The sequence below is a fragment of the Cajanus cajan genome, chromosome 1, assembly GCF_000230855.2.
Source record: "Cajanus cajan strain Asha chromosome 1, NIPB_CcT2T_4, whole genome shotgun sequence".
In the NCBI taxonomy this organism is placed as follows: Eukaryota; Viridiplantae; Streptophyta; class Magnoliopsida; order Fabales; family Fabaceae; genus Cajanus; species Cajanus cajan.
Genome location: NC_138517.1, coordinates 48202377 through 48214887, shown reverse-complemented (window position 1 = coordinate 48214887; position 12511 = coordinate 48202377). Strand labels below are relative to the sequence as shown.

The 12511-nt window shown below is 41.9% G+C and overlaps 1 protein-coding gene across 1 annotated transcript; it reads left to right on the top strand.

Moving 5' to 3' along the window:
• Positions 1 to 1661: 1661 nt before the first annotated feature.
• LOC145954693 (uncharacterized) lies at positions 1662 to 2081 on the top strand. The gene has a single exon (XM_083069380.1). The coding sequence runs from the start codon at positions 1662 to 1664 to the stop codon at positions 2079 to 2081; it is 420 nt and encodes a 139-aa protein (XP_082925506.1).
• The last annotated feature ends 10430 nt before the right edge of the window (positions 2082 to 12511 follow it).

The window sequence follows — 12511 nt, the reverse complement described above, 5'->3', positions numbered from 1 at the left end:
TGGCAGAAGACGCAATCAGCGCAGTAATAGTACAAGAGCATCACAAAGAGCAAACGCCCATCTACTTCATCAACTGAGTCCTACAAGACACGGAAAAGCGGTATCAAATGATTGAAAAGCTGGCGTTGGCACTCGTCACCGCAGCTCGACGCCTTCGACGTTACTTCCAAAGCCACCAGGTGGTCGTCAAAACTGACTACCCAATCAAGCAGATACTACGAAAACCAGAGCTGGCAGGGCGCATGCTCACATGGTCGGTCGAGCTTTCCGAGTTCGGCATCAAATACGAGGCCAGAGGACCTCTCAAAGCCCAATGCCTAGTAGATTTCGTAGCCGAGCTCACCCTGACCTTAGAAAACGATGAACAGGTTTGGACCTTACACGTTGATGGATCTTCTAACACTAAAAGGGGTGGCGCAGGTATCATTCTAGAAGGCCCAAACAACGTTACCATTGAACAGTCCTTCAAGTTTGGTTTCCCCATCACCAACAACCAAGCAGAATACGAAGAGTTACTAGCAGGGTTGAGGCTGGCACGAGACATCGAAGCCCAAAAGGTAAAATGCAATAGCGACTCAAAGCTCGTGGTGAAACAGCTCAGCGGGACCTACCAGCTAAAGATAACCTACTGTAAAGGTACTACCACGCAGTGTCCCAATGGACCTCATCCTTTGAGGAGTTCACCATGCAGCATGTGCCCCGAGAGCAAAATGTCAGGGCCGATCTGCTGTCCAAGCTTGCAAGCACGAAACATCCTGGACAACATCAAACTATCATTCAAGAGACCATCAACTCCCCCAGTTTGGATGTGAAGGTCGTCAACATCAAGGACGTTGGAGACAAAGAGTGGATAACTAACATTTGGAACTATTTGCAAGAAGGAACACTGCCCGAAGACAAAGACAAAGCTCGGAAACTAAGGGTAAGGTCATCTAAATTTACCATTGTGGTAGGTGAACTTTTCAAAAGAAGCATCTCATCCCATTTGTTAAAATGCTTGACCAAGGCCCAAGCCACCTATGTTATCGAGGAGATCCACCAAGGCATCTGCAGCATGCACTCAGGCGCGCGTTCAATGGTGACCAGAGTAGTCTGAGCTGAGTATTACTGGCCCACATTGAATTCGGACTGTAAAGACTACGTGCAACGATGCCAAGAATATCAACAATTCAGAAATGCACATCGGCAACCACCAGAAATCCTCCATCAAATGGCATCACCTTGGCCCTTCGCCTAGTGGGGAATGGATATCCTCGGACCATTCCCCCCACGAAAGGTCACTAAAGTTCCTCCTTGTCGCTGTTGACTATTTCACTAAGTGGATTGAAGCTTGCCCGCTCGCTAAAATCTCTGCCGAGAACATATAAAAATTCACTTGGAAAAGAATCATTTGTCGGTTCGGTATCCCACATTCTCTCGTCACCGACAACGGAAGGCAATTCATCGCGCAAAGCTTCGAGGATTTCCTCCGAGTGCTCGGAGTCAAACACCTACCAACCTCCGTGGAACACCCCTAAACCAATGGCCAAGCTGAAGCCGCGAACAAGGTGATACTCTGAGAACTCAAAAAGAGACTAGGGAGCACCAAAGGACAATGGGTGGACGAGCTCCCCAGCATTCTCTGGGTGTATCATTGCACTCCTTAATCCATAACTCACGAAATGCCTTACAGACTAACCTACGGAGCCGATGCCGTGATCCAGGTCGAGGTCGGTGAGACGTCTCATCGGCGTCATACCTTTAACAGTCAGCAAAACACTCAAGAAATGGCAGTCAACCTCGACCTAATAGACGAAGCCCGAGAGGAAGCTCGAATCAAAGAAGGTGCCTGCAAACTCCGCGCGTCTAGACGGTACAATACTAAGGTCCGACCCCACTCTTTCCGAGTCAGAGACCTGGTATGGAGACTACAAGGAGAAGCTGGAAGAGACCCATCAGAAGGGAAACTCACGCCCAACTGGGATGGCCCATTCCGAATTGCTGACAGCTTGGATAATGGAGCATACCGAATAGAAGACCTCAATGGCAAAGCCATTCCGAGAACTTGGAATGCCACTCACCTCAAATTTTACTTCAGTTGAATTGTACAACTGGGTGTTGCACTCTTTTCCCTACCCAGTCTTTTGTCCCAAAAAATAGAAAAATGAGTTTTTCTTGAGAGGGTTTTTTATGAGGCACATCCACAGCATTAATAAAAATGATTCATTTTACTCATATCCCCTCAATTTTACGCTATTGTCACATGATTTATATTGAGTCAAGGTCGAATTCGAACCTTGGCACAAATTATATTAAGCCAAGGTCGAATTCGAACCTTGGCATGCATTATATTAAGCCAAGGTCGAATTTGAACCTTGGCACGAATTATATTAAGCCAAGGTCGAATTCGAACCTCGGCACGATTCATTTTAAATCAAGGTCACAATTGGACTTTTGCGCAAATTATGATTAAAAGGTCAAGCCTGAACCTTAAGGTCGAGTTCAAACCTCAGAAATAATAAAGGTCAAGTCTGAACCTTAAGGCTAAGTCCAAACCTCAAAAAAGAAAAAAGGTCAAGTATGAACCATGACCAAAAAACCCAAGGCTACACCTAGTCGAATTCATTCGAGTGCGAAATCAAAAGCAAAAACTCAAACGACAATGAAAAAAGCAACACATACATATAACAAATTCATTCACAGAGTAATAAGTTCAAAACATCACTCAACACAAGCAAAATAAGTTAAGTCTATTACAAAAAATGACAAGAAATATAAAGGCTCAAGCAGCAGTCTCCTCATTGGCGTTCTCGGACAGGTCGTCCTCATTGATCAATTGCCCTCCTCGCACATCCTTATGAATGTGCATCGTAGAAAGATCGAAACCCCCTGCCAAAAGCCTAGCTTGGCGAACTGCCTTGGCAAACCCCCTCTTGTGCTCCACCAAAATGGCCCGCTCAGTCTCGACGAGCTTCTTCTCCAAGCTCACCCTCGCCGCAGCCATCGCATCAAGGTCAGCCTTCAAGGCGCCAACCTCCTCCTCCTTACCAACCAGAAGCACGTCGTCGCAAAGACGCTTCTTGGCAGCCTTCCTCAGGTCGGCCCGCAACATCGCGTTCTCCTCCTCTTAGGTCAGAACCCGACCCCACGAAGTCTCCGCCTTGGCTTTGCAGACCTTGGCAACCTCTTGCAAGTTGCCAACCTGGGCAGCATACGCCTCATTGGCCCTTAGAGCGACTTCCAAAGACTTCTGAGTCTTTGAAAGATCTCTCCTCGAAGTTTGAAGCTCAACTTCACTTTTCTTCACTGCCTCCCCCAGCGCGGCCCTTAAGGCCTGGTTCTCCTCCTCCAAGGGCAGAACTCAGCTCCGCGCATTCTCTAACTCGCCCTGAAGTTTCAGCCACCTGCGCTTCCAATAGTCTACAATGGCAATAGACCTCTGCATGAAGACCTCCGCAGAGTCTAGGCCCTCCACTGGACCAACTTTCTCTATCATCTCCTTGTCAGCAACAAAGGTCGAGTCCTCTTTAAAAAATGTCTCCGCGATCACTTTAGAACTCCACAGTGACATTATGTTCGGAGACACACTAACATGGTCCAACCTCGCCATTGGACAGGTGACATCAAAACGTTGAACAATACACTTCGGCCTCAAAACGCCACCACGAGAAGGCACAGCAGCAGGAGGAGTCGACGTTGGCGCTTCAGAGCTCGGCCCTTTCCCGCGAGCCTCGGCGGAGATAGGCGTCGAACCCACCTGCGCAGCAATAGGAGAAGTCGGCATTGGCACCTCGAAGCTCGGCCCTTCCCCGTGAGCCTCGGCGGAGGTAGGCATCAAACCCACCTGCACGAAACACAAAAGTTTTTCTAAGTCAAAAATAGTGCACAACGCAAAAAGAAAAAGGCAAATACACAAACCTGTGTCGCACGAGCGACCTCTTCCACGGCCACTCTAGGCGACCCCTCGCGCGGAGGACTCCCGGTTAGGTCGATTGGGTTGGCATCGGCGGCCCTCGAGGTCACCTCTTCAAAAATAGCAAGGGTCGAGGTCTCACCGACCCCTTTTTCCCCTTTTTTCTTTTGCGACGAGTCTCCAGGGGGGCGACCTCCTCGCCGGGCTCGGGAACCTCGAGCTCCTCCGTGTTGTGACGTGCCTTCAGCTCGCGCCATTTGCTCTTTCCCATTAGACCTGCAAACACAAAGAGCCCAACATATAAGAGGGTGAATAAAGAAAGAGAATCTAATAACTCGAAACGACGAGATACTCACTCTCCAAACCCCTCTCCTTATTCGCCAAGTTAGCAAGCGAGAGGACGAGCTTGCAGTCCAAGGGACGAGGAAGCGTGGCCAAGTCGGCAATGGCAATAGTATCAGAATTCGACAGTTGAAGGTTTCTCGACCCATTAAATTTGATCGGATTGTGCTTCTAGAAGAGGGGAAACCTCGCCAGACCTCCGAAGTGGAAGACTTCGTTGACCAGCGGGTCGGCCTCAGCAGGCCAAACTCGGAAGAACTCCTTCTTGAAGCTCTTATGCGACTAGGAATAAAGCTGGAACAACCCCCCAGCCTTACTCCCACTTAGAGACACCCAACCCAGGGGAGGTTCTCCCAATTTGAGTTGGTAAAAACGAAGAAAAATGGGCAATGACACCCCTATCCCCAAGGTTGAGCACAAAACTTGAAAAGTCCTCAAAAAAACCCCAACTATTGGGGTGCAGTTGGCAGGGGGCCACATTGACAAAGTTTAGAAAGTCACACTCAAACTGTGTAAAGGGTAAACACACACCCAGATCTCTGAAAAAACACTAGTAAATATACAAGAAGGGGGTACTCGGAGTACTCACCATATACACATGCTCACCGGGTTGGCAGGGCTCAACCTGGATGAGCTTGGAGATGGACGACTTACAGATTTTATGCGATTTCTACATCGCAATTACATCAAGGAACGACCTGAATACGCTCTCAAACTCCCCAACATCTCCCCTAACCCACTGTACCCAGGGACGGAGATGGCGAGGTGCGAGTCCTTAAGGTTGTTACCCCCCCTCTTACCCTTGGGCTCGCCACTAGCGGCGGCCGTTTTTGCCTTACCCTTCCCTTTAGCCTGCCCAGTGGCGGCCTTAGGGGGAGTCGAGCCTTGACCATCCTCACCATCCATTACTCTTTGCAACACTAGCCGAAGAAGAAGAAAGAAACGACAGCAACAGAAAGAACACAGAGAAATGGTGAAGAAGAAGTACCTGGTACTCCTTCGACAATAATAGAGATAATGGCGAAGAACGGTGACTGCGATTGCAAAAACGTCGGCGGTGAGATACAACAAAAATGAGAAAGGTGCAGAGAGTAGAGAGGGGACGAAGCGTAAAGAGGAAGTGATGGAGGAGGCCCATGGGCTAAGGGCCCAACTACTAGGGCTATGGCAAGGATGATGCATGAAGAGTGGGCCCAAGCCCAAGGAAGGCCCGCCACTTTGTTTTGTTGGGCTTTGTCTCAAGCCCATTAGATTAGGGTTAGTATAGGATTGGGCCTTAGTGCCTTGTATTTCTTTTTGGGCCTTGTATTTCCGGCCATTAGACTAGGAATTTCATTTCATGGTCATTTAGATTTAGGGTTAATTTTAGGTTACATGTGTAGTTGCATTAGAATGTAATTAACTTCACATTTGATGTGCATTTCGGCCATGTACAACACATGCACATGGTGTGACTCAAATGCAACTCAAATGGAAGCTTAATTACATTCCAAATGAGGTGCACATGGGATGGATCCGGGTTGGCTCCAAAATTTGAATTTTGAATTCAAATTTTGGCCGCCCAAGGTTAAGTGAACCATACCATGGTTTCACTTAACCTTAGGCTAACCCATGGTTCACTAAACCTAAATTTTCCCTATATATTCCAAGTGGCCGAGCTTGTACCTCACTTTTGGATTAATTGAATGAGAATTTCCTTCTTAGAAATCTCCTCTCCGAAAGTCACCTTGGTTGCCTACTCTACCCTCCTTGAGAGCTTCTCTTTGTAGAGCTAGGTCACCTTCCTTCTTTGGAACTTAGCTTGTGTGCAAGCTTCGGCCATCTTAAGTCTTCTTGGAGCGCCCATCCTTGACACTTCCTCCAAGGATCCGTGAAGACTTGAAGAATTTTCCATGTGCATCCAAGTGGAAGCACATCAAGTGGTATCAAGAGCTTCGGTCTTCAAGAGATAAGTTCATTATCTTGTCTTTTGAATTTTGATCCGTGGTTCATCTTGTTCTTGTGTTCATCATCTTGTTCTTGTATTCATTTTGAGTTTTGTCACTTTTGAGTTTACTCCTTCCTAGATCTAATTCTGCCTTAAAATTTGATGGATCTAGTTTCTTGTTGCTTGAATGATTCATCTATGCGCTTATGAATATATGCTTTCATGAATCATGCTCCAATTCTTTTGCCTATTAGGAATTTCTGCCTATGATCTTTTGTTTTATTTGAGTCTTAATTGAAATTTTATTCGGTCAAATACATTTTTGAGTCATTTTATTTTGAATCCATGTCTAGTAGTCATGTGTAGTTCATTTCTTGTTCATCATTCTTAGCTTTGCTTGTTTGAACCGTGTTGTTTTCTTTCATTAGTAATTTTGAACTATTTTCTGCATTTGGCCGAGATCCATAGCCTTAGGTATATGCTCATAATTTTTGTTTACATTTGATTTCATAAACTACTACTAGTTCATTAGTAGTTTTCTTAGAAATTTTAGGTTTCCATGTTAGAAAATGTCTTAAAAAAAAATTTTCATCATCCGTGAGTGTTTAATCTTGTGTGTGACTTGTTTGCTGAAAATTTGCGTTAGCTCAATTTGAAATTTGAATTTAGGAGCCAAAAACCGTGACATGTGCTAAGAACAAGCAAGTGAAAAAAGCATGTTCAATTTACATTACATCTTGACCTAATTTCCTTGTCATTTGGCAACTCAAATTTGAAATCCGGTTTTAGTGTTTCATAAGGTGACCGAGACTTATATCACTCCTAAATATTGAAAGAAAAAGGCAACTCCTAAGTTTTAAAAAAAAATATTAGAAGAAAGATCAAAAGAAATTCAAAACAAAAGTGATTTAAAAAAAGATGCTAAACCTAATTTGAAAAGTAAAAGCCAATCAAGGAGTTTGATTTCTCAATTGTTTGCTTCTCGATTTGAACCTATTTTTGAATCATAAAATTTTCAGTTAATACATCTTTGAGTGTTTTGGTTTTGAGCATCCATTCTAGAACTCATTTTAGGACAATTCCTTCTTGTTCTAGTCATCTACTTGTTAGTGTCATCTAAAATTGTCATTTCCTAATCTATTCTTGTCTTCCTTACTTCTTAAATACTCTTTGCTGTTTTTATATTTGATTGAACTCCAAAGTGTGGCCTAAGTTTGACCTAGCCTATCTTCCTAGAAGCTAGTTCTACAAGGGTCATCAAAAGAAGCCTAAGGAAAGGAGGAGGAAAGGATCATAGGTGGCTCTCGGTTTTGGAAAACTTCAAACATAAACACTATAAACACTTTGGCTGGAAATTTGTAATGGCTGGACTGGACCCAACCGTGAAGATTGGAGGAGATATAATTTGAATTGTATTTGAATTTTGTTAAAAAATATATATATATATATATATATATATAAGTATTAGTGACAGATTTTAGTGACCAATTTTTCATTACTAGTTTGAAAATTTTGTTACAAATTCAGTCTCTAATCCATCACTAATTCTTGGTGGCTGTTTTTCTTAATTCTTTTAAGCCACTTGTTAGTTTCTGTTTAGCTTTGATTAGACCTTGTATTTGGCCATTTAAAGGAGTGTCTTGGAAGTGTCTTTGGTACACAACCATCTCTCCTTAGGTTTACCATTTTCGTTAGTACTTTGTGGGAGTGGTCCTTGATTGATCTTTGGTATCTCTCAAGCTCTCACCCTAGGACACGTTTAGGTAGTTTTAATTCTTGTTTAATACTTGTCTTTACTTGCTTTCATACGACTAGTATATCATAGTTCACAAAAACATCAAAAATAATTTTTTTCATTGAAAAGAATTTGGTAGAGATTAACTACAAAGGGGATTAGTAATTTTTACTTGAAGAGACTTGGTTTTTAAGTGGCTCCTAGTAGCTCACCTCCCTCCAAAGTTAAATTTGTATACATAATCCTCCAAGTACTTAGTCTTAACCTTGCACAAAACAATTGATTTTCAAAGTTCGTTCATCAAAATGCATCTTTCTCCTATAATGGAAGAGTTTTCTACTCCCCAAAGTGATAGTAATTCAAGTTATTACAATGACTTGTCAAAAGTAACACATGAATTAAGATCACTTAAGCTTTGGAAAAAGCAAGAAGCCAAACAAAAACTTTAAGAAAAACTTGAAAGAGAGGCTCAACTTGCTATGTTGGAGGAAGAAATTCGTTTATTAAAGGAGAAAGAAGAAAAATTACACCACAAGCACCGAAGTAGACATAGCTCCCAACATAGTTCAACCCTAGGAGAGTCAATGAATGATGATAACCTTGCTTTAGGAGATCATTATCAACAACCTCCTAAAAGGGTGCATAGGATCCCCAAGCCAAGGGAATCTAGGGTAGATCTCCCTTATTTTCATGGAAAGGATGATGTGGAAGGGTACCTAGATTGGGAGATGAAGGTGGAACAAATCTTCACTTGCCACCAAGTGAGTGAAGAAAGAAAAGTCTCCTTAGCCACTCTAAGCTTCCAAGGTCACGCCATGTATTGGTGGACTTCTCTTGTGAGAGATAGGCGTCTCCATAATGATCCTCCAATTCAATATTGGAATGAATTAAGGAGTGCCTTGAGGAGGAGGCATGTACCCTCTTACTACACTAGGGAGCTTATCAACAAGCTCCAAAGACTCCATCAAAAAAATATGACTGTGGAAGAGTATAGACAAACGATGGAGTTATACCTAATGAGGGCTGGTATTAGGGAGGAGGAAAATATTACCATTGCTAGGTTTTTGAGTGGTTTGACTTTTGATATAAGAAATAAGGTTGAGCTTCTCCCTTATAGGGACTTGAATGATTTGGTTCAACTTTGCATCAAAGTTGAACAACAAAATTTGAGAAAAGGTTATAAATCAAGCTCATACTCATCTTCTTATTCTAAAGTTGACTACAAGAGGGAGGGTAAGAAAAATGATTTTGAAAAGAAAAATACTTTTCCCTCCAAAAATCTAGACAAAGGTAAAGAAAAAGAAAATGACAAAAAAACAAACACCTCACACACTAAGTCTAGTGATATTAAGTGCTTTAAGTGTCTTGGGAGAGGCCACATTGCTTCTCAATGCCCTAACAAGAAAGTAATTATTTTAAGGGGCCAAGACATTTATAGTAGCCATGATGAAGCAACTACTTCTTCATCTTCAAGTGAGGATGAAGAAGAAGCAAGTGAGGAAGAGTCATGTGAGGTCACTTACCCTTACAATGGGAACTTCTTATGATGAGAAGGGTCCTCAACAATCAACCTAGTGATACACAATCCCAAAGAGAGAACATCTTTCATACAAGATGTAACATTTCAAACAAGGCTTGTTCTCTCATAGTGGATAGTGCATCTTGGTGCAATTGTTGTAGCACTAGGATGGTTGAGAAGTTGGGATTGACTACCACACCCCATCCAAAACCTTATCAACTTCATTGGCTTAATGATGATGGGGATATGGTGGTCAACCAACAGGTGGAAGTAGAGTTTTCTATTGGGAATTATCAAGACAAAGTTAAATGTGATGTAGTTCCCATGGAAGCTTGTCATATTTTATTAGGGAGACAATGGCAATTTGACAAACAAACTTATCATGATGGTCTAACTAATAAAATAACTTTCACACATGAGGGTAAAAAGTTTGTGCTTCATCCTTTATCACCTTCACAAGTGAAGGAGGATCAAGTACAAATGAAGGCCAAACATGATAAAGAAAAAGGAAAACAAAAAAAAGTTGAAACAAAAAAGCTTCTAAAAATTGATGAAAAAGAGGATTCTAGAGAGACTAGTGTTCCCTCTCTAGAGATAGTTCAAGAAGAGATTTTTGATTCAAAACCTTTACATAAAACTTCTCTCTTTATTGAACCATCTTCTCATATCCTCATGTGTAGAGGAACACTAACTTGCACTGCCACATCTTCCTTGGAAACTTCTCTACCTCTTGAGGTGAAAAATCTTTTAAAAGAATTTGGTGATGTATTCCCTAGTGAAGGACCCATTGGACTTCCACCTTTTAGGGGAATAGAGCATCAAATAGATCTTGTGCCTGGGGCTAGTCTTCCAAATAGGCCAGCCTATAGGACTAACCCACAAGAAACCAAAGAGATAGAGAAGCAAGTACAAGAGTTGTTGGAGAAGGGTTGGATTCAAAAGAGTCTAAGCCCTTGTGTTGTACCAGTAATTTTGGTGCCAAAAAAAGATGGAAAATGGAGGATGTGTTGTGATTGTAGAGCCATCAACAACATCACCATAAAATATAGGCACCCAATTCCTAGGCTTGATGACATGCTTGATGAATTGCATGGGTCATCCATATTTTCCAAAATAGATCTTAAAAGTGGATATCACCAAATTAGAATTAAGGAGGGTGATGAGTGGAAAACTGCTTTTAAGACTAAGTTTGGTCTATATGAATGGTTGGTTATGCCTTTTGGGCTTACTAATGCACCTAGCACATTCATGAGGCTAATGAATCATACCCTTAGGGATTGCATTGGTAGGTTTGTAGTTGTTTATTTTGATGATATTTTAATATATAGCAAGAGTCTAAGTGATCATGTGGATCACCTAAGACAAGTTTTACTTGTTCTTAGAGACAATCACTTGTTTGCCAATGTAGACAAGTGCACTTTTTGTGTGGATAATGTTATTTTCTTAGGGTTTGTGGTAAGCAAAAATGGGGTTCATGTGGATCCCGCGAAAATCAAAGCCATCCAAGAATGGCCTATTCCTACTAATGTTAGTGAAGTTAAGAGCTTCCATGGTTTGACAAGTTTTTATAGAAGATTTGTTCCTAACTTCTCTACATTAGCTTCACCTCTCAATGAGTTGGTGAAGAAGGATGTGGCTTTTGAGTGGCAAGAAAAACATAATTTAGCTTTTCAAGAACTTAAGAATAAACTTACTCAAGCACCTGTTCTAGCTTTGCCTGATTTTTCTAAAACTTTTGAGCTAGAATGTGATGCTTCAAGGCTTGGCATAGGAGCTGTGTTGTTACAAGGTGGTCACCCCATAGCTTATTTCAGTGAAAAACTTCATGGGGCTGCCTTGAACTACCCTACCTATGACAAGGAGTTATATGCTTTAGTTCGTGCCCTTCAAACTTGGGAATATTACCTTGTGACCAAGGAATTTGTTATCCATAGTGATCATGAATCACTTAAATACTTGAAGGGTCAACATAAATTAAATAAAAGGCATGCAAAATGGGTTGAGTAACTTGAGCAATTTCCTTATGTCATCAAATATAAAAAGGGCTTTACAAATGTAGTAGCTGATGCTTTGTCAAGAAGACATGTTTTATTGAACACCCTAGGTTCTCAAATACTAGGGTTTGATGACATCAAGGAGTTGTATGAGAAAGACCTTGATTTTGCTAACTTTTATTCCTTATGTATTCAAAAGCCTTATCAAGGGTACTATATTTCTGAGGGGTATCTTTTTAAAGAAAACAAACTTTGCATACCCCAAGGATCTATTAGGAAACTCTTGGTTAAGGAGAGCCATGAGGGTGGGCTCATGGGGCATTTTGGAATTGAGAAAACTCTTTCACTTTTGAGAGAGAAATTCTTTTGGCCTCATATGAAAATAGATGTTCAAAGGTTTTGTAGTAGTTGCATTGCTTGTTTACAAGCCAAGTCTACTACTAAACCTCATGGACTTTACACCCCATTGCCCATATCCTCTTCTCCTTGGGTAGACATTTCCATGGATTTTATCCTTGGATTGCCTCGAACCCAAAGAGGAAAGGATTCCATTTTTGTGGTTGTGGATCGTTTTAGCAAAATGGCACACTTTATTCCATGCCACAAGGTGGATGATGCAAGTCACATTGCTAAGTTATTCTTTCAAGAGATTGTGAGACTACATGGGTTACCCAAAACTATAGTCTCCGATAGAGATGTTAAGTTCCTTAGCCATTTTTGGAAAACTCTTTGGGCAAGGCTAGGAACTAAACTTCTATTTTCTACCACATGTCATCCCCAAACTGATGGGCAGACTGAGGTAATCAATAGGTCTCTAGGGACTATGTTGAGGGCAATCCTCAAAGGCAATACAAATTCATGGGATGACTATCTCCCTCATGTGGAGTTTGCCTATAATAGGGTGGTTCACAAAACCACTAACATGTCTCTTTTTGAGATTGTTTATGGCTTTAATCCTCTTACCCCTTTGGATTTATTACCCCTTCCCGATGTTGCTTCCTTTATTCATAAAGAAGGCACATCTAGGGCTGAGTTTGTCAAGAAGTTACATGAGAGGGTTAGAGATCATATTCAATCCCAAACAGAAAAATACCAAAAATAT

Coding starts and splice junctions, on each gene's coding strand:
- LOC145954693 (XM_083069380.1), top strand. CDS start 1,662: ATGCCTTACAGACTAACCTACGGAGCCGATGCCGTGATCCAGGTCGAG.